This window comes from Paracoccidioides brasiliensis (assembly GCF_000150735.1).
Source record: "Paracoccidioides brasiliensis Pb18 unplaced genomic scaffold supercont2.1, whole genome shotgun sequence".
Lineage (NCBI taxonomy): Eukaryota > Fungi > Ascomycota > Eurotiomycetes > Onygenales > Ajellomycetaceae > Paracoccidioides > Paracoccidioides brasiliensis.
This window is the reverse complement of record NW_011371358.1, coordinates 2,670,255-2,693,593: the sequence shown is the minus strand read 5'-3', so window position 1 is coordinate 2,693,593 and position 23,339 is coordinate 2,670,255. Positions and strand designations below refer to the sequence as shown.

General features: G+C 47.0%; 8 protein-coding genes across 8 annotated transcripts; 4 read left to right on the top strand and 4 right to left on the bottom strand.

The window, feature by feature from the left end:
* Positions 1 to 1,224: 1,224 nt before the first annotated feature.
* PADG_00826 (uncharacterized protein) lies at positions 1,225 to 2,720 on the top strand (the record flags this gene model as incomplete). Its single annotated transcript, XM_010758208.1, has 6 exons — positions 1,225 to 1,395; positions 1,464 to 1,500; positions 1,568 to 1,635; positions 1,731 to 2,107; positions 2,179 to 2,246; positions 2,329 to 2,720. The coding sequence occupies 6 exons, from the start codon at positions 1,225 to 1,227 to the stop codon at positions 2,718 to 2,720; spliced, it is 1,113 nt and encodes a 370-aa protein (XP_010756510.1).
* Positions 2,721 to 6,665: 3,945 nt separating this feature from the next.
* On the top strand, positions 6,666 to 8,199 carry PADG_00825 (uncharacterized protein; the record flags this gene model as incomplete). The annotated part of the gene is made up of 4 exons (XM_010757694.1): positions 6,666 to 6,854; positions 6,913 to 7,129; positions 7,223 to 7,750; positions 7,889 to 8,199. 4 exons carry the CDS (start codon positions 6,666 to 6,668, stop codon positions 8,197 to 8,199), a joined length of 1,245 nt encoding a protein of 414 aa, XP_010755996.1.
* A 1,371-nt stretch (positions 8,200 to 9,570) lies between these two features.
* Positions 9,571 to 10,952, top strand: PADG_00824 (uncharacterized protein; the record flags this gene model as incomplete). Its single annotated transcript, XM_010757693.1, has 4 exons — positions 9,571 to 9,664; positions 9,820 to 10,002; positions 10,117 to 10,264; positions 10,364 to 10,952. The coding sequence occupies 4 exons, from the start codon at positions 9,571 to 9,573 to the stop codon at positions 10,950 to 10,952; spliced, it is 1,014 nt and encodes a 337-aa protein (XP_010755995.1).
* Positions 10,953 to 12,466: 1,514 nt separating this feature from the next.
* Positions 12,467 to 13,595, top strand: PADG_00823 (uncharacterized protein; the record flags this gene model as incomplete). Its single annotated transcript, XM_010758207.1, has 2 exons — positions 12,467 to 13,232; positions 13,342 to 13,595. 2 exons carry the CDS (start codon positions 12,467 to 12,469, stop codon positions 13,593 to 13,595), a joined length of 1,020 nt encoding a protein of 339 aa, XP_010756509.1.
* Positions 13,596 to 14,949: 1,354 nt separating this feature from the next.
* On the bottom strand, positions 14,950 to 17,976 carry PADG_00822 (uncharacterized protein; the record flags this gene model as incomplete). The annotated part of the gene is made up of 5 exons (XM_010758206.1): positions 14,950 to 15,822; positions 15,895 to 16,025; positions 16,097 to 17,099; positions 17,189 to 17,609; positions 17,693 to 17,976. The coding sequence occupies 5 exons, from the start codon at positions 17,974 to 17,976 to the stop codon at positions 14,950 to 14,952; spliced, it is 2,712 nt and encodes a 903-aa protein (XP_010756508.1).
* Positions 17,977 to 19,579: 1,603 nt separating this feature from the next.
* PADG_00821 (glutamate-tRNA ligase) lies at positions 19,580 to 21,818 on the bottom strand (the record flags this gene model as incomplete). The annotated part of the gene is made up of 2 exons (XM_010758205.1): positions 19,580 to 21,457; positions 21,567 to 21,818. The coding sequence occupies 2 exons, from the start codon at positions 21,816 to 21,818 to the stop codon at positions 19,580 to 19,582; spliced, it is 2,130 nt and encodes a 709-aa protein (XP_010756507.1).
* Positions 21,819 to 22,404: 586 nt separating this feature from the next.
* PADG_11152 (uncharacterized protein) lies at positions 22,405 to 22,949 on the bottom strand (the record flags this gene model as incomplete). The annotated part of the gene is made up of 2 exons (XM_010758446.1): positions 22,405 to 22,652; positions 22,859 to 22,949. 2 exons carry the CDS (start codon positions 22,947 to 22,949, stop codon positions 22,405 to 22,407), a joined length of 339 nt encoding a protein of 112 aa, XP_010756748.1.
* A 5-nt stretch (positions 22,950 to 22,954) lies between these two features.
* PADG_00819 (uncharacterized protein) lies at positions 22,955 to 23,241 on the bottom strand (the record flags this gene model as incomplete). The annotated part of the gene is made up of 2 exons (XM_010757692.1): positions 22,955 to 23,167; positions 23,239 to 23,241. The coding sequence occupies 2 exons, from the start codon at positions 23,239 to 23,241 to the stop codon at positions 22,955 to 22,957; spliced, it is 216 nt and encodes a 71-aa protein (XP_010755994.1).
* Positions 23,242 to 23,339: the final 98 nt, after the last annotated feature.

Genomic DNA, 23,339 nt, shown 5'->3' with positions numbered 1-23,339 from the left:
GGCGCATTAGTTAACTAACTAATAAGCATGCATTAACTAGTTAGATGGAAGAGGTCAACCTCAAACCCCAGTGAACTATCGTCTCAACCCCCTTTCCAATCTGCGGAGAAAAACAATCTTGGAACGCGTCTAAAGAAGGTCAGTTACACATGCTTCTGAAGTTTTCCTGGTCGCTAACGTTTTTACATCTGCGAGTTCTACTGCTTTGGCGTCATTTTCGATCACAGCAACAGCCAACTGCCAGCTGGTCCCCATGCGCTGAAATAAGCAGACAATTCCATTTCAGCTCCTGGATCTCCGCCTTTTTTTTTTTATACAAGCGGTGGATTATACAACAATTTTTAAAGTCTGAATTTTGCTGTTTCGTTTGCAGTTGCCATGCAATTCGAGCAGCAAGCTTTGATAAATCTGACGGTGGCGTCTTTGCTCTCACACCACGTGAAGACATGGTAGGGCTCTGCAGGAGATGTGGAACTACTTGGCTGCTAATGGGGTAGTTCGGGGATATCCCTGTAAGACGCTGGTATAACGACTTAGCCGGACTAAATCCTCCTTCTCCCCGCAATTTCTCTCCATCACTTTTACCAAACTCTCTGGGGAAATGATCTCCTTCGCCCCCTGATGAAGATGGGTCACTCCACACTGTTGCTTGGACCCACATATATTCTTGATGAATCTCTGGAGTATCCGTTCCCTATCATGCTCTATTATCTTGGGATTGTTGTTGACCCGTCACTCCGGCAAAAAAAAAAAAAGGGTCAAAATGCATTCCACTTGGATCCTTGGCTATGGGATCTAAGTGTTTAAACCTAAATTTTCCAAACGATATTTGCAACACAACTCCGGAGTGTGAAAGCGTTGGCGGGTTGTTAACCGAAGCCACCAACGGCTCTTGCTATTTAGTTAACAACCCATATATTCTCTTCGCGGGCGCCATCACCCGAGTCGCCTAACCAGCTTTCCAAAGTGACAAATTCAGATGAGTGTTGATAACTAACGCCAGAATCGAATAAGTTTCCATGTCATGATGGCTTGCTGGGTCTACTTAGCTAACACCAAACCTTTTGAACATAATAGTCCACCAATCTGCCCTGTTTTATGTTCTCAGGGTCTCAATCGTCACCCTCTTTGCTTTTCATCATTTATGATTAGGAGCTTCATGGTAGTTCGAGGTTTTCCGAATTCTTTCCCAATTCCTCTCTCAATGGTCATTTCGTGATTAGTATGACGAATTTTGGACGCCCTACCCCTGGGATTCCCAACAAAGGATGGCAACTATGGAATATCAGCGTTGTGATGGTCATCATCTCCGGGCTCTTTGTTGTTACTCGTATGGCGGCGAGGTATTCCCATGGCCGTATTCGTGCTGACGACTGGACCATCTTTGCGGCAATGGTAAGAAGGTTTTCTGTTCTGCTTTTGTGGATGCATCCCCATTGATCAACATGCTGACATTTCTTCAGTTCGCGGCGGTCGTGCTCTCCGTTGCTCACATTATGGGTGAGTTAACCATCGTCGGTAATAAGCAGTGAGGTTTCATCTTACTAAGTGATTCAACTCGTCTCAGCCGTGGAAAGTGGATTCGGCAAACACGAATGGGATCTCACTCACGACGAGATGATCCAAGCGCTGAAGGTAGGAATCCTGAAGTGTCTGCTGCGGCTTGGCATTCATTTCGAGACTTTTTGCTCCTGGCACCGATTCCATCATCTTTCTGAATTGTACTGCAGTTTGTGTTCACCGCACAGGTGATGTATAAATTCGTTATCTGTTTCACCAAAACCTCAATCCTACTTCTCTACTTGCGAGCCTTCTACGTACGAAGGTATTTCCGATGGGGATGCTATTTAATGATCACCTTTACTGTGGCTACGGGAATCGCATATATTCCTCCAACAATTTGGCAGTGTACACCCGTAGCATCCTTTTGGGATCGCAGTATCCCCCACAACTGCATTAGCAACCGCCCGTCATGGCTATCATATACGTTGGTCAATATTCTTAGTGACTTTATGATATTAATCCTCCCAATCCAGGAGGTGCTTCGCCTCCAATTGAAGACGAGGGATAAGATCGCGGTGATCATGATTTTTGCTGTTGGTGCATTGTAAGCAGGGTCTTATTTGATTGGTTCAGTACATCTAAATTGAATCAACGAAGCTGATCTATCCACGACAGTGTTTGCATCACAAGTATCCTTCGAGCTACCACTATTGCTGCATCGGCTAATGTAAAGGATGTTACATGTGAGTAGACCCGTTCATATTTTCCCTGCTGCCGTTCTCAAGGACGAACTTGAGCTAAACTCCTCCTCACACAAAACGCTAGGGAGTCCTATCCCCGTCGCATGCTGGAGCACCGTGGAGATCCACACCGGTATAATCTGCTCCTGCATGCCAATGATCCGGCAACCTCTTTCCATCCTTTTCCCACGCTTCTTTCCAACCTCCAGTCGACATGGCCCAGACCCGAACACAAACACGTACGTTAAAAATACTCGCCGTCGAAAAGGAGGTGATAATCTGGCCTCTGACGGTTTGGCTTGGATGCAAAATCACGACGATCACATTCACTTGACATCCATCAAGTTCCACAAAGATGGACAGTGTCATCCGACTGAGAGCGAAGAACGAATAATCAATATGGAGAATTTGCAACCCCCTGAAAATGGAATCGTTACGAGAACTGATGTATCCATAACCGAGACTAGGAGTTCCTAGAGTGGTGCTTTTTGAATAAATTTTATTATGACGAGAAAAATGTTGCATTTATTTTATATCCTAACTCCCAGCTCACTGAGCTCAGAGAACACATTCAACTAGCTATTGGGCGGGGGAGCCAAAAACCATGCCGCCCTTGGGAAAAATGTAGGGAAAAACGAAGAGATTAGCTCCGGTATCTATATGACTGTGGCCAGAATATAGAACCCAGGTCTCCTTGTGAGTAAGATGTCTTTAACATAAACTGTACATGTCGAATGGAAGATCATTGATAATCGCAATAGCCTTTTTAAACAACTGTAGGAGATCGTTTCTGAACCGAGATTTAAATATCGGACGGCGTAACCATGGTGAAACGGTAAAAACTGTGTGGTTTAACCGTGCCCCTGTGGGTAAAGGAAATTCTCGTATTCTCATATCAAGCCATTTTTTCAACCGTAAGGGTATATCATTGCACGTCAAAGGTGTTGCTTGAGGTTCAAAGGTTTTGACTGGGGAAACTTTCAGCGTTGATTAACTAGCAGTTACCCAATCTCTCAAGTCACCACAGTAAAACAACACTCCAATCAGCCATATATTGCAGATATATCTCACATCCATTGGATACTCTCACAAACATCCCCATTTAGCATATATCTCGGGATGCGTTTCTTTCATCCATATTTATCGAATCCTCTAACCAACCCTAACCCAACGGTTATGGTGGTTATGAGGTTGAGGGAGGTGCCATGTTTTAGCGTTTCAGGAGTTCCGAGTGGAAAGTGGGTATAAATTTAAAATCCGAAATTGATCTTCCTCTCAACTTTCTTCGACCTGCACTCATTATTCCTGAACTACAACCCCACCAAAAACGCCAAAGCATCAAGTTGGCTAGGTGTTTGAAGACACTGCCCCTGCTTTTGCGTCACGATTGGCGAGTGGGACCCCATCTGATGATCTACCAGCGGGCTCCCTAGGGATGTGACATTCGCGGGTTTTTCTTCTGCACCTGCTTTGAACTATGGCTTAGATGTCATTTAGGGGGGCACTTCGGGCACGTCAAGTGAGAAGGATTGTGAGAATTCAGTCATTGATTGTGAGGCTTTTGATCGATGTACCAATCCTCAGAAGCCGTGCGCCTTCAAAGGCTGTTAGACAGCAGACATTGATACATAACATCTCTATCTACGTTTATAACCCAGCTGTAGGCCCTTGGATTTGTCAAATCGATATGGTGAGTTTGGGATTCCAGCGCTAGTTCTGAGAGCACCCGAAAGTTGAGGTCGCGAATTACATGATTTTCTTAATTGCGAACAATTTGTGTCTGTCCGCCTTGACAATCCTTTCCCGCGGCATGATTCCCATAGCTGTTTTTACCCTAGCACTCCATCCATGGACTCCTCCGTCCTGATTCTAATTTTGCGCTTCATGAGTGAGAGCGTCACTCGAGTTGGTCAAAAGAACGGGATGGGGTTCTCCGAAGGTTAGAATGATAGGGTCATATATTTATGCTTGATCCATGGATCCACAAATCCTACCAACGTACTTTTTACCGGAACGGCCGTCCGTATGGAAATTGCAGATGCTTCGAATTCATAACTACTTGCAGCGGAAGAGGTATCAGCAAACGTTAAAAAAAAAGGACACGCTTCCGAGAATAACCAACTTTCCAGGCTGTCCGAACATAACACCTACATCATGATGAAGTCGGTGGAGCGCCTCGTCGTCCATCTTAAAATACGTGTGTGCAGTTACAACTCGATGTAGTTGGCATTCCAACAGCCAACAGGTGTTTGGGATTGCCTGCTGACTATATATTACTTTTGGCTCTGCAACTCTGTGGCCCAAGTGAACAATTGAGCCAAATGTTTAGATTATGGCACAAGGTGGGACGATATGGCTACGAAAATCCTGGCATTTCCCATGACTCTATCTCCTAGAATATTCGTTGCAGTTGCGTGGTCTAGATGTTTCATACAATGACGCTTTCGCTTCCAAATTCAATCGCCTATACTTTTCACAAGGGTCTAATGCGGCAATGGTTAATTATCATACTTCAGTCCGCCTACTTTTGACGATAGCTAATGTGGGTGGTTGCCGTTTGATCATTTAGACAAGGTAGTTCGACTCCCAGTATTTGATGTTTTTCTTCCATTTTTTTTTGGCAAAAATATTAATCCGATGCTACAACCTCAACGTATCGTTAACGCCCTGCATCAAACATTATCCAGCGGTGAGAACGGTGCGAACACAACGAGAGCCCTCTGCGCTAATCTGGAAGCGATAATTCCCCAATAATTCCAAGGTCTATCCAGATATCCGATGTGGTGATTGTCCAGACAAAAGTTCCGCTAGCAGAGCGGCCCGCCTGCCAAGCCTTTGGGTTTAACGAACTTTCTCATGAAACAGTTGAACGTCCTCGAAGTGCTTCTCAAACTTTGCTATTCCGGTCCCTTGCCTCAATTCCATACACTGTACTTTGAAAGTAAGGTAATGCTTTCTGCGTTCTTCGGAATACGTCCCGAGGTTCTTCTGGCTACCCTTCGGTCCTCTCTTGAGTTAGTTTTTAACACCGGAGCCGGTCACTGCACTCTCCAATCATTCCAGAAAGCTACAATTCGGTACACCGGGGCCCGGGGGGTGGGGGGGGGGAAGAAGTCATCGGCTGCTTGAGGAAAAGGCACTTAGGCAGAGGGCGGTCAGGGCGGACAAGCCAAAAGGTAGTGATTCCGATGGTTGCAAGGACTTGGGCTCACTGACAGGTTAGTGTCGAATGTCGAGAACATGATCCGGCACAACACTTGAGGTCTTTGGTTAATTCTCCAAGGTTTGCCATGCGAGTTGTTACTAGTAGTTGCGCAACTCCCCAAATGCTGAAGGACCCGAAAGGAGGGTGGAATTAATCCGCCATTAAATGTCAAATTCCCACGTTCCGGCTGGATCTAGGGTTAAACTGTAACTTTTTGATACAACAGCTCATTTAGCCTTCGGATCCTAAATGTGCCCAATGACAATCCAACAACCATCGGTATTGCCCACAGAAGAGCACCCTGCAATTCTGGGCAGCAAAGAGAGAGCTAGGGATAGAGTCAGCGGGGCTCGAAGCGAGCTGTATTGAAGCTGTAACAATACACCTGGGAGTTAACTGGCACAGACCACCGGAGGATTTAACGGCAACCGAGATATTCCGGCGGTATTGGATGTATCGGATTAGGCAAAAGAAATACAGGAGATATGAGAGTGCGTCCACTTTCCCCTCTCCTCAAAGTGTAGTTTATGATCAGGAAACCAATGACCCACACAAATCAGCTCCGTGCGGCATGACCAGTTTGTGATAACGGGTTAAGAAGAAGAGAAGAAAGAGAAAAGGAAAAAGGCAATTACAACAGACAACAATACAATTATAACAAGGGTGGGAACAATAAAGGAGAGAGAACATACGTACGGCGGGTAATAATACGCACATACTTACATACTCCGTATACTATCCGTACTTACCAATAACGGAGGTTAGCCTTTGAACACCGTCCCCGATACGACCCCGATACCCTCCCCGCATCCGCTTCCCACATGTTTCTCTTAGTTAATCATAAATTCACCTCACAGCATCAACTCCACATTCTTAACGCCGACCTTTGACTCTCTCTGCGCTCATCTTCCAAGGATTGGGTACCCTGTTCTCATCTGTCTTGATCATTCAACCTTCCCAATAGTTTTACATTTGAGATCTAGCCCTACAGCCGCGCGTTTCTGCGCCTTAGACGCACCCGGTGCTTTCGCGGGTGTTCCCAGCAAGCCGCCTCCACACTTCTCTCCGCTCCTCACGCCCTCCCCTTTCTCTGCCCCGGGTTTCTGGCCGTCTACTACTCAACCCGTTCTATTGCCTCTATATCTTGCCTGTTAATCTGTGCACATTGCTCAATTGCCCGATTGTACCCCTCCCGCCCTTCCGCCTCTCTGCGTGATATGGGATCTCGGGTCAATGTCAGCCAGATTAATTCGCCGGATGGTATTAGAATGGAGGAGGTAATTCCGAAATCTGAACCCAACCCTGAGGGTTCTTGCAGTTCATCAGTCTCAACACCAGAACCAGATGGTGAAACGGTCATTCAAGATGCTGCCCAGAGGCAAAAGCGCAAGGGAGGTCGAAAGCCCGTACGTTGTCTCCTGTTGTCTCTTTCATTTTCTACTGTATGCTAAGTTGGTGTCTCAGATATATGCCACCTCTGAAGAGCGTAAGCAGAGGAATAGACAGGCGCAAGCCGCTTTCCGTGAGCGTCGCACCGAGTATATAAAGCAGCTGGAGACTACCATCAAGCACAACGAGGAGACTCTTCAGACATTACAACAGAGTCACCGGAGTGCCGCTGACGAGTGTCTGATGCTTCGCTATAAAAACTCGCTGCTGGAGCGCATTCTTCTGGAAAAGGGTATGTATCTATCTTGTGATGACCTTAGAACCTGTCAGACTCCCAATAAAATATATACTAAAGCCCACCTACTGCCTCCATTCCGATTGCTAGGCATCGACGTTCAGGCTGAGCTGTGTTTGAAAAATGGCAGTCCCAATCTGCCACCAGTAAAACCTGCTAGACAACCCATAAGCCGAAAGCCCCCCCTTTCACGAACCGCTATGAACAGACAGTCTGTCAATCGTTACAAGGTCAGAATTCCACAGAAGCTTGACCAATCTAATATCCATCAGGCACATCGTGAGGATTCCTATACCATGAGATCCCCACAACTACAACCTACGCCTAAATCTCATGCCTCATCGCCTTCTGCCGCCAAGTCGCCCATCTTCAGCCTACAAGGCGGTATGTCCCCGCGCTGCGCAGAAATCCAACCCCAGCTCCAACATAATAATCTGCAGCCCCACCAACGACCGCCAATATTACACCCACTCGCCAGTTACAACAACAACAACAACGGTGGTACAAGCGCCCACCGTCCCATTTCAGCTACCCCTTCTTATCCCGCAGACCAAACCACGGCTTCCTACCCGAACATATCCCCAGGTAGCCAGATGAACCCAAGCCGTCCTGGCTCAGGTTACTATCTGTCACCATTCCAAAAGCATTATGATCAGCTAGGCAAGCTAACCCCCATCTTCCCCTCCAATTAATAAATCGGGCGCTTGTTCATCTTAATTAATACCTTACTCCTTTTTTTATTTTCTACAAGTATAGAACAGGAATATGACGCCCAAGTCGACATGGACGATGATGAGCCGGACAATGCTGGCGATTCCGCGGAAGGCATTTCGTACACGGTCGGCTACCATGACGAGACATCGATCTCGTCTCGACGGGCTCAGCGGAATGAGCAGCGGGCTGCTACTGCTATTGCTGGCCATAGCGGCCAGGTGGAGTGCTTTGAACGGGGAGGTTCGTTCTTTGATCACTTCGATCCCATGCTAGATGCAGATCCATTTGGCTTGACGGCCAGCATGCACTTCCAGACACCGTTCAGCTACAGTCAGAACCACGCACGGCAGTAACAATGCGTGAAAAATGCGTACATGTTGACATTCACACGCCATCCACACGCCAACACATCCCAACTCACAGCTCCCTTTTCATATATATATTAAATATTTCGGATCGACAGGATGAAATCTACACTCTACGGCGTTTTGAAATTGATGGCTGGCTGTTTCTCCCTTTTGTTTCTTCCTTCACCACCTTCACTAACCCAACTTTTGCTCATGGAAGGAAAGAAATAAAAGCTGCCCGCCTTGAAGGCGAAATTGGCACTGGGGTTTATTTTGGGATATCTAGTCTACCCGCCCATACATGTGTGTCTTCTGATTCCCTAAAACAACGAAAAATGGTTCAACCAGGTTGGCGCGTTGGGAATCATGGGGAAAAGAGTATTTTCACGAAGTCATCGCAAGGCGTTTGGAAGGGGTTTTTTATTTGGTGGAGGGGGGAGGAAGTTTTGATACCACAACTCTTTTTTGCGCTTTCTAATGATCATGACTGCTCTATATTATTTTCGCTATTTTGATCTTTATTACTTTGTTGACTGGATGATTTGATGAGCGTTGGGTTTTCCCTCTTCCTTTTTCTCTCTGCTTTTCTCTCTTTTTATGGGCGTATGGGCGGCCTATGTCGAGGTAAATTTGCCAGTTCATTATCAGCTCGCAACGACTGTATATGTATTGTACAGAGTACATGCGGAGTACATAACTTGAATGAAACCCCACAATAAAAAAAAAAAAAAACCTGTTTTCATTCCCCATTAACTGATAATAACTAACTAATAGTTGGGTTTTTGTTGCCAAACTGCCGATATAAGTGACTTGCTTACCCTAAGCCCTAACCCGACCAAACCGATCCAAGCCTCGCCCGGGCCGACAGTCGCTCCGGCCCAGACATTCGCTTAGCAAACCCAGCGCAGCCAACCAAACTCTGCAATCATCTTCCTCCTGCGAACCAGCCAGAGGCAAATCAACCATCTCACCTCCACTCCCCAGTCCCTCTCCCATTCATCACCCATTCTCTCCCCAACCTGCATCCATCCCCGCCCTCTTCAGAGGTCACGGAATTCCTGTTGCCCCTTCTAGGATTTCTGCCCGCTCCGTCTGGCCCCCTTCTACAACTCCCCCTTTCCCACCGTTACCGAATTGCTGCAATAACAGAAAGCCTTCCAAGGAAGGCAATATCCACAAAAACCAGGCGTCATGTCGGACGTCCGGTCCAAGGTACGAAAAAGCAATGGCTGTGGATGATGTGCAATTGATTGAATTGTCCCTGCGCGTGAAGACTTATGTCAATCGATGCTTGTTACTCTGTAAAAGTAAAGGAAAGAAAAAGGGACAAATGAAGTTTTCAATTTTTGCGGTCATGAATTTAGTTTTTGCCATGCAATGTTTTGTGGTGTTGTGGAAAATGATGCTAATATTGCTGACCCGGTTTTTCTTAACCCGTCGCCTACAAAACAGAACCTGTACGAGCTTCTTGGTATGCAATTTCCAACCACTCTCCGAAAACATTTCAATTTTCCCGTGAATATATTCAAAGAATGGGCGTATATGTGGATATAAAATATAGATTTATGTCTACAGTTATATATCCGAAACAGAAACTCGTTGAACTAACATAATGGGCCCATGCAGGTAATGACCCCGAGGAGGATTCCGATCGGGAGCCATCGCCACCCACTTCTGCCGTAGACAAGACCGGCCCGCGACACGGGAAGCGCGATGGCCTTTCCCAACCCCCTCGTGCAAGCAACCAGACCTTTGCGCGTTCTTCTAACCGTGGAGGACGTGGTGGACGATATGGTGGCAATGAGCAAGGTATATATACAACACTTCGGTGGTCGATGGGGCGATGAAACCCTTATCTACATGTTCTATCTATGCGTATGCGAGTATACAATTATTCTAACGCGCATTATCCTGTCCCTTCAGCTTTCCGTGACCGTGAGGCTGGTTCGCGATCAAACCGTGGCAGGCCCGTTGATGGCCCCCATCAACATATCCCAACTGGCGTTGTGAAGAATCGCGATGACCGTGGTCATCTCCTTCGAGGAGACCGAACCAATCGCTCTGACAGAACGTAAGCCATTCCATACATTTTCCAAAAAATGCTTTGGGTGAGAGAAATTCTCTCCAATAAGGACTGTTATTAACATTACTCTTTCTCTTGGTTTTGCAGCGTGACCTCCAAGCAGGTCGAGCAGGGCTGGGGCTCCAACGCGGGTGACTCTGCCTGGAAAGACGAGCAGGCCGGCGAAGCCATTGCAAAGAGCGAAGAAAAAGGCGCGGAAGCCAATGTAGCAGAAGCTGATGCCGAACCCGAGGAGAGGGTCAAGTCATACGATGAATACCTTGCTGAACAAGCCGAACAGCGGCGCCAGGACCTGGGTGTCAAGGAGGCCCGCAAGCCCAACGAGGGCGTCAAGGCTGACAAGAAGTGGGCGACCGCCAAGGAGCTGAAACGCGACGAGGACGAGTCTGCCTACATCAAGGGCAAGGAGGAGAAGGCCCGACGCGAGAAGGCGCGCAAGGAAAAGGCGTTTGTCGAGGTTGACATGCGCTTCATCGAGCAGCCGCGTGGTGGTCGTGGTGGGGATTCCCGTGGTCGTGGCCGTGGCGGCGACCGTGGTGGACGCGGTGGCGGACGTGGTCGAGGTGGAGAGTTCCGTGGTGGTACCCCTCGTGGCGGAGCTTCCCGTGTCAACCCCACCGGCCCCAGCGTCAGAGTCGATGAGAAGAATTTCCCGGCCCTTGGCGGTGGCAAGTGAAATTGTTTGGGAGAGATTCATTTCTTTCTTCTTTTTCTTTTCTCTTCGTTTTTCTCAATTTCATTTCTCCACTCCCCAACTTGCAACTGACATGTTCTTGTCATAGTGGGTTAACAAAAAAAATATGGAAAATGGAAGGAAAAGACAAGTGCATGTGTGTCCTCCTTGGCTCTGTGTCTCTCCAGCGCACAAATGATATAAACCTCTTGTTGTCCATTTCAACCACTGTAGAAAACCTACAAGCTAAAAAATCCTACCTGTTTCTTATGCTTTTTCCCTTTCTTTAGTATTATTTCTCTGTTCTCTGCAATGACGTTATTCCTCTTTTTTTCGTCTTTTCTTTCAATCAAGACCATATACAGTGGGAGGGCGGAAGGGCGGGAAGGCGGATACGAGAAGGGGAAATAGGAGAAGGGCAGAATAAAAAACACAATTTGGAGGCTGTAGGAAAAATATACGGGAAGTTCATCAACTTATCTTGTTTCTAATGGAGAAGGGGAGTCAGAAAGATTCTTGATTGATGACTTTCGTTTCTTGTCGTTTCTTTTCACTTTTGGGCTTTTATGTTTTCTCAATATATTTCCCCCTTCTTTTTCTATATATATATAAATGAAAAACCCCCCCCCCAAAAAAAAAAATCGTTCTCCTTTTTCTCTCATTTTGCCGAACTGTGAGTCTCCTATTATAACCTTCCAAATTATTTCTAACATGTATACATACAATAGGCTGGTATCTAACCCCTTCCCCTTCCCCCATCATTTTTTTTTTTTTTTTTGAACATTCAAGTGTTTTAAAGTGACGCTTTGCCGCTCAATATCGTGGCGACGATTATAAGCACCAGGATAAGATATCTCTAGATATTTCTAAATCCCTCTTTCTTGTCCTGCTTTACATATCTGCATGTAACGGAGCGAAGCATTTTTCATACTAATAACCCATTCTTCCGTTTTCCCACTCAATCTCTTCCATTTGCCATACAGCAATGGATGTTGCATATGGATGCAATCTCCTCTCCTCCCGCAAACCATGCATCGCCGCTTCGATTCATGATGGATGAAGAGAAACAGCAGCAGCTCTCAGCATATGCAGACATCTCTCTCTGTGGAAGTTGGTATGAAGAGAGCTTGATGACAGATAGGATATCTAAGAACCTCTCACTTTTCATTCCTTGTCGTTTTATATCGAGACATCAATGTCAGTATTTCTTTTAAAAGGATGTCCCTTCCCTTCCCTTCCATCCTCCTTTTCGTGGCTGTGCCGTGTTTGTTTTCTTTAGTTTTGGGCAAGTTCAATCTCTCATCTCCAATAGCGGTGCGTTTATATCCACCATGTTGGATATGTCTATACTCAAAGACATTCAATATCTTCATGCCCCTTTTCTACGCTCCTATCTCAGCAGAGCATTCTCCACAACCACTGCAAACAAGGTCCCCAAATTCTAAACAAACTCCCCTTTTCTTTCTTTTCAATTAGCATCCTTACCTCTCTCACTTCATTTCTACAAGAATTGCAAAATGGCCACTCTCCACAACGTCACAATCACCCCCATCATCACTACCTTCTCCGCCACCAACCCCACGAGCACCAGCACCAGCACCGCCAACGCCACCGGGTTCTTCAGCGAACATATCCCCACCTATGACCTCCACGAATCCATTGAAAGCCCACGCAGCGAGGCGTGCTTCACTACTGCCCCACGTCCGAATATAACATCAACAACCTCTCTCTTTTCTCAGCTCCTTAAGCTCACCGCGTCCTTCGAACCAAACACTTACCCAGTTCTAACCGCCCACATTCCGTTATACCCAACGTCATTCAAATATGCACTCTACCCACCACCCTGTGACACGTGCGAAGCTATGTATTTTGAAATGGAGATTGGGGGCGAACATATGGTGAGGTGGAGATGCGGTGTTGATGACGAGTGGAGGGGGGAGATGGACTTTTGTTTTAGGGTGCCGGGTACAAGGGGCGGTGCTACGTCACAATGGACGTCCGCAACAGCAGCGGCAGACATAAAAGTAGAAGATCCAGATACAACAACCACAACAACAGAGACAAAGACAAGCTCAAATACGAGGAAGAGGACAGCTAAGACATTGGAAAAAGAGCTATTCTCTCTCCACGCCAAACCCATCGAAATCAAAGCCTATCGAGCACGCAAGGCGTTGGACCTCGGCGTCAACCCCGTATTCTGGGACTATTTCGACCCGAGGTATTTCATGGTTGATCGGCCTCCTGTCCCCTATGTGGTTTTCCGGTTTATATACGAAGACGCGAGTAAGCAGCACTTTCTCTCTCTCTCATTTCTAACTAGGAACATAAGTAAGTACGTTACAATTCGAGCGTGCTGACGAGAAAACAAAATATAAATAAATAAATAAAACAGGCAACGGTACAGAGTTCATGGAGTTTGCTAGCCTGAGTGCGGAGGGGGGTGAAGAGGGGGAAGTGGAACAGGCGGCGGAAGATGGAATTCGGGGTAGTTCTGGTTCGAGTGAACAGTCGACTGGTACAGTGGTTAAGCGGGATCCCAGTGCTAAAAGGGAACGTGTCGATTCTATTTCTCCTGTTGTGAAGGGTGAGCCGGACGAGCAGAGGAATCCTTATGAGGTTCCAGAAGTCAAAGTGAAGAGGGAATGAATGAGGTCTTTTTTTATTCCGTCTGGGAGCAGAGCAGTTTGGAAACAACTCCGCCTGTAATTTGGGATGTGTGGTGGGGATTTTCTCTCTTTTTTTTTTAAAAAAAAAAATGTTTCTTGCACCTAGTTATTATGGTTTTTGCTTTCTCAGAGAGTTAACATGGGAAACACGTTGGAAGAAGGGTTTTGGTATGTTCATCTTAATTAGTTGACCTGACCCCCCAACCCCTACTTTGTAAATGGTTTCATTATTAGTAGTCTCTTATTCATGGGTGGTTTAAAAAACGTTCGTGGTCTTTTGATTTCCTCTCCTTGGTACAGTTTTCAATCTCCTCCTTTTTTTCAATAGCTGCTCGGAATCGATGCCCCTTTTACTTCTCAAGTATTTCTAACATCAGACTCTAGTTAATCAAATAGTCGAATCTCTGGGCCAAGGTTTTGGATATATGGATAGCCAAAAGGACTTTAGAGGTAGAATGGTAATTAATACATTTGGAAGCAGTGAGCCGTTGCGAAAGATTCAGATATTTTGAATCGAAGATCGTGCTGCTCCACCCTTTTCTTTTGTTATCTATCTACTTGGGGGATCGGTGTAGGTTGTTGACGCGCTGCGGCTGGAAAGAGCAAGAAATGTTGAAGAACCTCCATCCAAAAGATTTATTGTTAATAGTTAAAACACAGCGATAATGGTATTAGGAATACATTTATTAGGAATACATCCGCGGTCTCGGGTCTATTCAATGCTTCTATGCGTGCGTAGAGACATAAACACATAAATCCTGTGGAAACCAAGAACGTGCGCGCCCGATGTAGGATCGAGGAAGGGGAAGCTGTGCAGGCCTGGATTAGAAACCGGGAACCTTATTGGCAGATGCGTTTGCTGGGTAATTTACCTGTTGTACGAAGGAAAACAACCAAAACTCGATCCGGAAAAGTTCATCGCAGGACGAAATTCGGAACCAAAGAGCGGCAAAAGGGGTAAAAGCCAAAGTCACATGTAGAAATTTCAGAACGTCTAATATGATAATGGTAAAAAGGAATTTGCATGCCATGCAGGAGACTCGCGGATAGATGATTTAGAAAAGGGAGGTTCCAAGAGACCAAAGGCAGTAATGATGGATAATGACATCTAGAATGCGAGAAACTTTCAACTAATCCAAGAGCAAAGAAAATGAAGACTCATGACGTCAATAAAAATCCGTAGGACGTGGCGGGGAAGGATTAGGGGGAAGCAGAAAACCAACAGAGGGAGCAAGAATAACTACCCAAGGACTTGTAGAGGAGAAACAGAAGCCCTATAAAATGCAAACAGAAGTACCACCACGAAGATTAAGGCAGGAGGCTGAGGAACTCATCTAGTTAACGAAACGGGCACTCCTGCGCCTAAACTCTCCACCGGGACCAGCCCATTTATGATCTTCAGTATTAGGGAGATTAGCCACCATCCGAAACTGAGGTTTATCCTTCGGTCCGATCACCTGCGAAACCTCGTCGCCCTCGTCATCGTAATCCTCGTCATAACCCTCATCAAAGCCACCATCGTCTTCATCGTAATCCTCATCATGGTCATAGTCATCGTCGCTCAGGCAATCATCCCCTTGGCACCTGGGCCGCCCGTCTTCCCAAACCTCATCATCCAAAAACTTCAACCCATCCATAGCTTTTCCATTACACGCCCTTTCAAGCGCAAGAAAGGAAAAATGCCCGCCAACAACAGGACGAGCGAAGAAATTGGGACCCGGGAAGCCACCATTTCCCTCCGTGTTGTGGAGGTCAGTGAGCGGTCGATCCGTGGCCGTTTCGTTGACCCATTTAGCTACGGACTGAAGGATCTCCTCGCGGACCGTTTTGCTGGATACTGCCATCGAAAAGAATTCCCAGTCCGTCTTGGTGTAGAGATGGCGGCTGTCCAGCGGAAGCCCGTACTTTTGTCGCACGTAATGGTACCATTTCGACTGTCTTACGTAAACGCGTTTGGGCACGAAGCCACCGGAGAGGCCCTCCTTTGGCGGATCAAGAGGTTTCTGCGGGTCGCTTTTGTCCATGACTCCATTCCCTTGCGGGAGACTGCCAGAGGAATCTTCCAAGTGGAAACAAAGAAGGGAGTCCGCGTAGAGATTGTATAGCGTAGTCCAAGAACCGTACCAATCGTAGGAGACTTTAGCATGGGTTTTATCCCGCGAGAACCCATACTCTTCCCATTTCATAACGTAGGTGTCAGAGATATTCTAATTTAAATAGATCCATTAGAGTTAGAACAGTCCCTCCTTTTCATTTCTTGATCCTATCTGAAGACGTACCTTGTAGAAAGTAGAATCATCTGTATTTCCGATCAAAGATGAAAGCTGGCTCATGGCGTTGATACCAATAATACCCTTGAGTGCAAGGTTCGTCTGGAGTGCCAGCCATCCAGCAAAATCATCGGTAGATACTACAAAAACATAAGAGATCCGTTAGTCTGCCTACAGAAACCGTGGGGCAATTTCAAGGATCAAAACTTACGCTGATTGGCGGGGAGTAAAGAAAATTCGACCAAGTATCCAGTCCACTGCTTCCATAATTTATAAGACCTTTCTACCCACCTCTGAGCTCTGTTACCTGCGTCAGGGATTATTGACCAGGGGGTATCGAGTTTATCTACACCGTCACGAGATTCAAGATCTGTGAGTGGGAATAGGCTGACGTCTTTATCCTTGTCTTCATTTTTTGCAAGGACCTCAACAGGAGGCTTCGCGGAAAACCGCAGTGAGTTAACGACGGCTAGGCCCATTATCAACATATTACCACATTCTTCGACTGGCATATACTCATCTCTGCCATCGGGGTGGCCAGTGGCATTGGGAAAATGAGCACCCAGATCATGCATGGAGTAGGTATTGGGATATTGACCGCTGAGCATATGTTCTATCAATGGCTCCAAAAGATAAGCTAGCCACCGAGGATTGGTATAGAGGAAAAACGGAAAAGACGGGAAGATAACGTCAACGGTCTGGAAATTTCCATTGGAGGAAATCTCTTTCAGGAACAGAATCGGGTTTTCAGCCGTCCCTGCGAAGGAGGTTGCACCGAGAACCTGCCTTGCAGAAAGAGATACGATGTCCACATAATCCTCAGCTCCAGACAGAAACGCATCAATTTCGAGCTGCGAAGAATAGTTGGCAGCGAGCGCGTAAGCATTTTTGAAATCAGAATGGTGAAACAGAAGAAGTTTATTCGCATCTGTAAACCAAGACTGCCAGAGCGGTTTCATCATAGTCAAGCCACGAGCAGCAGCAAATTGAACAACGGGATCTTGGATATGGGCAATTGAAAAAGTGACACTGTCCTCGACGAGAGTATTGTTTGTTGACATTGTCTCGTTGAGCACGAAGGACTTTGCAAAGGCAAAGACAGGTTCTTGGTCCATAATGGGTCGGAAAACTTTGTCGTTGACATTTTGTAGAGTCTCAATTCTTGCAAACCTCTTGCGAAGAGTAGCAGAAGTTCCGGACTCGTATCGGACGTCCTGACCGGTTAATTGTTAGTATTTTCTTTTCTTCAATATTCGCCTAAAACAAGGCCACTTGTATGAGAAACAATTGGGACCAGCCTTACTTCAGGTGCAACAATGTGCAGGGTGCCCCATTCAGAACGGTCATTATTCTCCGAAAACAGCTGCTCTGTCTCCAGCTTGACCTGCCACTGCTTGAGACGCGGCCTTATTTTATCTTCGGGAACTATATGATCGAATTGCCATACAATACGAGCGTTTCGATAACCGCTGACCCACTGCCCATTCAAATCCATATAGACATTAACATTTCTGTTTCCCTTGACGAACACGGTCACATACGCAGCAGGGATGGACTGGCGAAGGGTGGAAGTCGGGGTAATTGGCGACAGGAATGAAAGTGTGATGTGAATTGGATCTGCTGACACTGCGGATGCGCCTTTCGGGGCTGCGATGGAATAGCTCAGGTTCGTCGTAGAAGCATCATACTTAGCACCGAGATACTCTGGATATGAGATGTTATACCTGCATAAATGCGCTTGTCTATTAACAAAAATGCTCATGTTACAGTCTCAATTATGGGGAGTCAAAACAGTTCCAAAACCTACCCAGACGTCGAGGTGACTGGAGTCAATGAATCCTGAGGACGTCCTAGCAGTGGATATACAAATCCGGTGTCCGGGACGGAAGCCATCAGGGAGAGCCCCATATGCTCTCCCGTGTAGAACATGGGCCACGAGGACCACGGGTCCTCTCTGGCATTGGCGAGCCAGGTACTAAGATAAGGGTTCCGGACGATCAACGGCAATATTGGAGGAGTAAGACGGGAGGCTGCGACTAGAAAGGAGTGGAAGATGGCGGCCCCAAGGAGGGGACAAAGTAGCCATCGCATGGCGGGCGCTTCACCGGGAAACAGCAGTTAAGGATAGCTATAATAGAGGTGCCGGGCAACGAACGAGGCGTTCTAGGGACAACAAGAGGGTCCAGCTAGCATTGAGATGAAGCAAATGGAGGAGGAAGAGAGGGGAGGGAAGAACGAATGAATAGAAAAAGGAGTAGTTTAATAAGAATAAGAGGGACAACGGCCAGAGGGAGTTGTGGAGAAGTCGGAAGGTTGGTCTGCGGGTTGTTGTGGAGGGCCGCAATGAGGTAGGTCATGTGGGACAGTCAGGCTGAGCCGCTTATCCTGGGGCAGCGCGCCAGTAGCGATTCACTAACTAACTACGCCAGCATGATTAGTTGTCGTCTGCTCCCATTCCCATTTATACGTCTATTGATACAGCCAACCAACCGAGAGAGCAGGGGGGAATGTCTGAAAGACCAAAGGACTGGATGGAATGGAGCGTACGCGGGAGAGGAGAGACGAGGAGGGGCATAGTTAAACTACGGAGTAGTCAGCGTTGGAATCCTCCTTCCTGCCGCCACTCGACAACAGCAGCCAACCAAAATAAGTAAGTAAATAAATAGCTATACAAAGTGAATTTTACCAGGTTAAAGGCTGCCTCACTACAACACCCTCCCTCATAACTATTTGGAGATACGGAAGAACGGGCAGAGTCGATCTCTAGTTATGGGAGTCCTTGGAGATAAGACACCGCCCCATCGATGTTCTGTTTGCTGGTGAACCCTCGAAATAATCGTCGATCGGCACCAACGATAGTTACCTCCCCTCCCATTCATTGGCTTGTTACTCAATGTGGAGAGGTTGTTCCTCGCGATTCCAAAACTAGCCAATCGACTCTACGGGGCCCGGTGGGGGGCTACCAGCGCCGTGGCTTGGGGCTGGGACTGGGACTGGGACTGGGACAAATCAGAAAACTAATGTTAATTTAGAGTGTAACTCCAAAACCGCTTAACTAACTCGAGAATATCAAGATCGACTCCGATCTTCTATGTTTGAAGGAATGACTGCTCGACTACTCAGTACGGCATCATATATTGCTAACAGCCCGTTTCAAATCATTGTATAATCATTTCAAAATTAATGAGAAGCAAAACTCTTAGGTCGTTTTGGATGTGTATCACCTGCCATTCTTGATCGCGTGCCAGTAAGGTCGTTCGTTCATGTAATAGCTACGGAGGAGTGCTACAACTCGATGTAATGCAAAGAGAGCTAGTTGACTGCTTGAGGAGACTGGAAAGCGGGCGACTGGTGAGAATAAGGATCTACAAAAAGTATTGTCATTCAAAAGTATGTGATTGGACAATTGGTCAGTCTACAGAGTGATAACTGGAACCCCCGCCCTGGTTCTCCCCCTATTTTATTAGCTTGTGGTGCATCCGTCATATCGCAAAACATGAGATGACGGGAGCTGCACGGATCGAGTGGGGTGGTTGGTCAAGAACCAAGATCGGCACGCATGCGTGGCACGAGATCTGCCAAAATGACAATCTGAAAAGACATTGACAGCTTCCCTTCCATTCGACTCCATCTGGCAAGAAAAAGCAAAACCAGGGACTGCAGCATCTGGGCTATAGACTCTAGACTCTAGACCCTATCCAGTTTTACCCGTGGGAATATTGAAGAAAACAGCCGGTTTCCCCTCTTTATACGGCCGATCCAATCTATAATATCCCTTCCGCTCAAACTGAATAATATCCCCCTCCGCAAGGCCAGCAACGTTGCAATCCGCAAACGCCTCAGACCGGAACTCCGTCTTAGGCGTCAGGAAGTCATGGATGTCCTCATCCTTCTCCAATTTATCCTTGGAAATGATATAGTCAAAATCCACAAGTTCAACGGGAACAAGTTTTTGCCCCTTCTCCGCCAACCATGTGACCTTCTTATCCGTCTTCTTGACATCCCCCGCCAGATGCAACTCAAGTTCCAGGCTGCTGATTCTACCACCAGACATTGGGTCGCTGGTGATCTTGCGCACAAACGCGTTGCCCCAGTTCATCAGCGTAATCTCCTCGTCCTTCTGGAATGTGACGGCGTCCACCTGTTCCAGAAGAATCTTAGGGCTGTAGATCACCTTCTTGGAACCTAGTTCTGGGTTCTTGATGTGCTTTGGTTTATCGGCAGTCTGCACACCTTCGATCCCCTTTACGGTAACGCGCACCACGTCCTGCTTGTCAATGGCGGTATGGCGCGGGGCCACAGGGTCGATATACTTGCGGTTAGTCGCCCAGAAAAGAGTCCAGTCCAGGTTAACAACGTTCCGGCTGGGCCCTTGCTTCAGGATGAACTCGCGCAGGGCGGGTACTGTCATACCACGTCGTCTGATTCCGCGAATGGTAGGCATGCGCGGGTCATCCCAGCCCCATACAACCCCCTCCTCGACCAATTTTGTGAGCTTTCTCTTAGACAACACAGCCCGAATGAAGTTGACACGGGAGAAGTCCCAAATGTGAACTTTCCGGATGCCAAGGGCTTCCTGCATCCACACATACTGTGCATTCCGGTCACCATACTCAGTTGTTCGCAGTGCGTGGGTCACGCCCTCTAGCGAATCCAGGATGGGCACGCAGAAATCATACGTTGGATAGATTTTCCATGTAGTGCCCGTTCGGTGGTGGGGCTCCAAGTTGCAGCGGTAGATGACGGGGTCCCTTAGTGCCTTGTTCAAGTCGTCAATTGAGATCTTTGCACGAATACACCACCGCTGGCCCTCCTCTGAGCCTGTTTTCATTTCAGCAAATCGTGCCAAGTTGTCCTCAATGCTTTCATTGCGGCGCTTGCTCTCGATGCCGTTGAACCGCTCCTCCTGCATCACCTCCTTCGCGGTGTCGTCCGCATAGGCTTTCCCAGCCTTGATAATTTGGATGCAGTATTCATACATTTCCTGGAAATAATCACTTGAAAAGGAGGTTTTGTCCGGGTAAATGCCCAACAGGGATAAATCATGCTTGATCGCGTCCTCGAATTCCTGATTCTCCTTGGAAGGATTGGTGTCGTCGAAGCGGCAAATCAAGGTTCCCTTGTTCTGCTCATGGGCGAAATAATCATTCAGAAGTGCTGCTTTGGCATGCCCGATATGCAGGTATCCCGAAGGCTCTGGTGGGAAACGAGTAACAACTCCATTCTCCACATTTTGCAGGCCGATGTTGTAGCTTGCACCGGCCGCGCTTGCAGCGGCCTTTCTCTTCTGAGCGCTGGCGCTTAACTCAGCCACAGCAATGTTTACCCACGGATACGAGGCTTCGATAAATGAAAACCAACGGCTTGTATTTGTAGCTGCCTTTCGAATGGCCGATATGGCAATTCTGTTTCCCCGTAGAGTTCCCCACACGGCTAGGTCGGCCAAGGTAAGAGAGTAACCAACGATGCACGAACGGAGAGTGAGATGAGAATCCAGCTCTTTCATCGGTTGGTCGAGCGATTTGAAATCCAATGGCCGCAGGGCAGTTGACCTTTTCACCCACTCGTCGACCTAGTTGGGAAGGAAAAGAAAAGATTTAGTTCCAGTGCAGTGTAGATTCGCAGCGAACAGGGAGACTGGACCGAAACAAGATACGACCAAAATGGGGATTTGAACAGACCTTCCCCTTGTCTCCGGCCTGCAAGGGTGCATATATATTCTCTAGATGCTGCAGGACATCATCATCGTATATGGCTTTCCCATCGTCGGACTTCAACTCCAGTTTTGCGCCTTGGGATCCGATGGATTCGACATCTTCAAACTCGACGTTGATAACGGTGCCCGGGAGGCTTTGTTTGACATAGTTTATAGCCAGAAGAGTTGGTAGCAGAAAGGAGCCATTTGCCTTCGCTGCGACGGTCAATTGTGACATCTTGGTGCGGGGTTGGTGGTGTTATCTTTTTGCGTGAGTGGTGTGGAGGGGTAGAGATTGCCGGGCCTTGAGCGAGATTTCTGGACGTGATTTGACTTTTTTTTTTTTTTTTTTTTTTTTTTTTTCTATGTAAATATGGATTCCCAGTCAGTATGAAGGATACTAGGGATCCTGCAGTTAATACCACCAATGACTGGCTTGGTGGACTGTTGGTGATTGTGACTTGAATATCCAAATGGATGGTTGGGATGATGCAGAGGAGTCGTTCTAATATTTTTTTTTTTTTTCAAAGCGTCCCTAAGTTTAATGCTATGAGTTAATAATTTAACCAATGCTAGAACAAGGACTTGAGCTATATCTCCAAGATTACGACAGAGCACTCATTTACGACATTTCTCCAATCCGTCAACTATAATTACGCATTTAGACAAGCAATAAAGGGACAGTTTTCTTAATATATGCAGGCATCCCTTCTCCAGTCAATCCACTTCTGCTTAAATAAATGGAAGTTGATCGCCATTTTACCCCGCCAACAGGTTTGGCAAATAGTTAAAACTATGTTTCCCACGGCTGGCTTTAAAACAATTCACCCCCACTCGCATCTTGCTCTTCGTTCTCTAATTACCACCTCCATCGGCGGTGCTTCCCAGCCTCTCACTCTTGAACGGAATATAACATCTTCTCGACTTCGCAGAGCTCTACCTTCAAGGCGTATCTGCCGTTCGGATTCAACGACCTGTTGGAGCGCTTTGCGGGCTAAGCTGACAATGTTGTGAATCCCACAGCACTGGAATCCCGCAGTCCCTCGATTCTCCTCCCCCTTTTGCTTTTTAACTATTATATCACAATAATAACAGGTAGTTGTTGTGGATTGATGGATATGTATTCCCACCTGCCACCGTGCAACGATGCATTCTCATTGGAGTGGAAGCAAGAATTTCACGACGGACTTCGCTGCGGCCCCACGCGCATGGTCTTGGTTAAGCCCATTTGTTTAGCCACCGTTTCCGTTCGTCACGTTAAATAGGGTTAGGCGCAACCTCCGCACTCCGCACTCCACACTTTGCACGCAGCACGCAACACGCAGCACGCGCACCCGCAGCGTGTGAGAGGCGAACGACCAGCCCTCATGGTCCCTATTGTTGTTGTTGTTGTTGTTGTTGTTGTTGTTGTTGTTGTTGCTGCTGCTGACTGCTCTCGTTGTTTTCGTTGATTAGCAACGCGACGCTCTTCCACCCCCTTTCTTGTCCTGCACCTCCTCTCTCTTCTTCTCTTCTGGGCTCAACCGGTACAGGCGGATTCATTGCCTGTGCTGATTCCTTCGTTCCCCTGTGCTTGGGCGTGAGCATCTTTTTATTTATTTATTTATTTATTTTTTTTAATTTTAATTTTTTTTATTTTATTTGTCCAACGATTGAACCATTCTAGATAGTAATAGAGTATCCCGCATCTCATCCCTCCCGCACGACTTGTTACCTGCCTCCGTATATACCCCCCATACCTGCTGCAAGCCACCCTTCC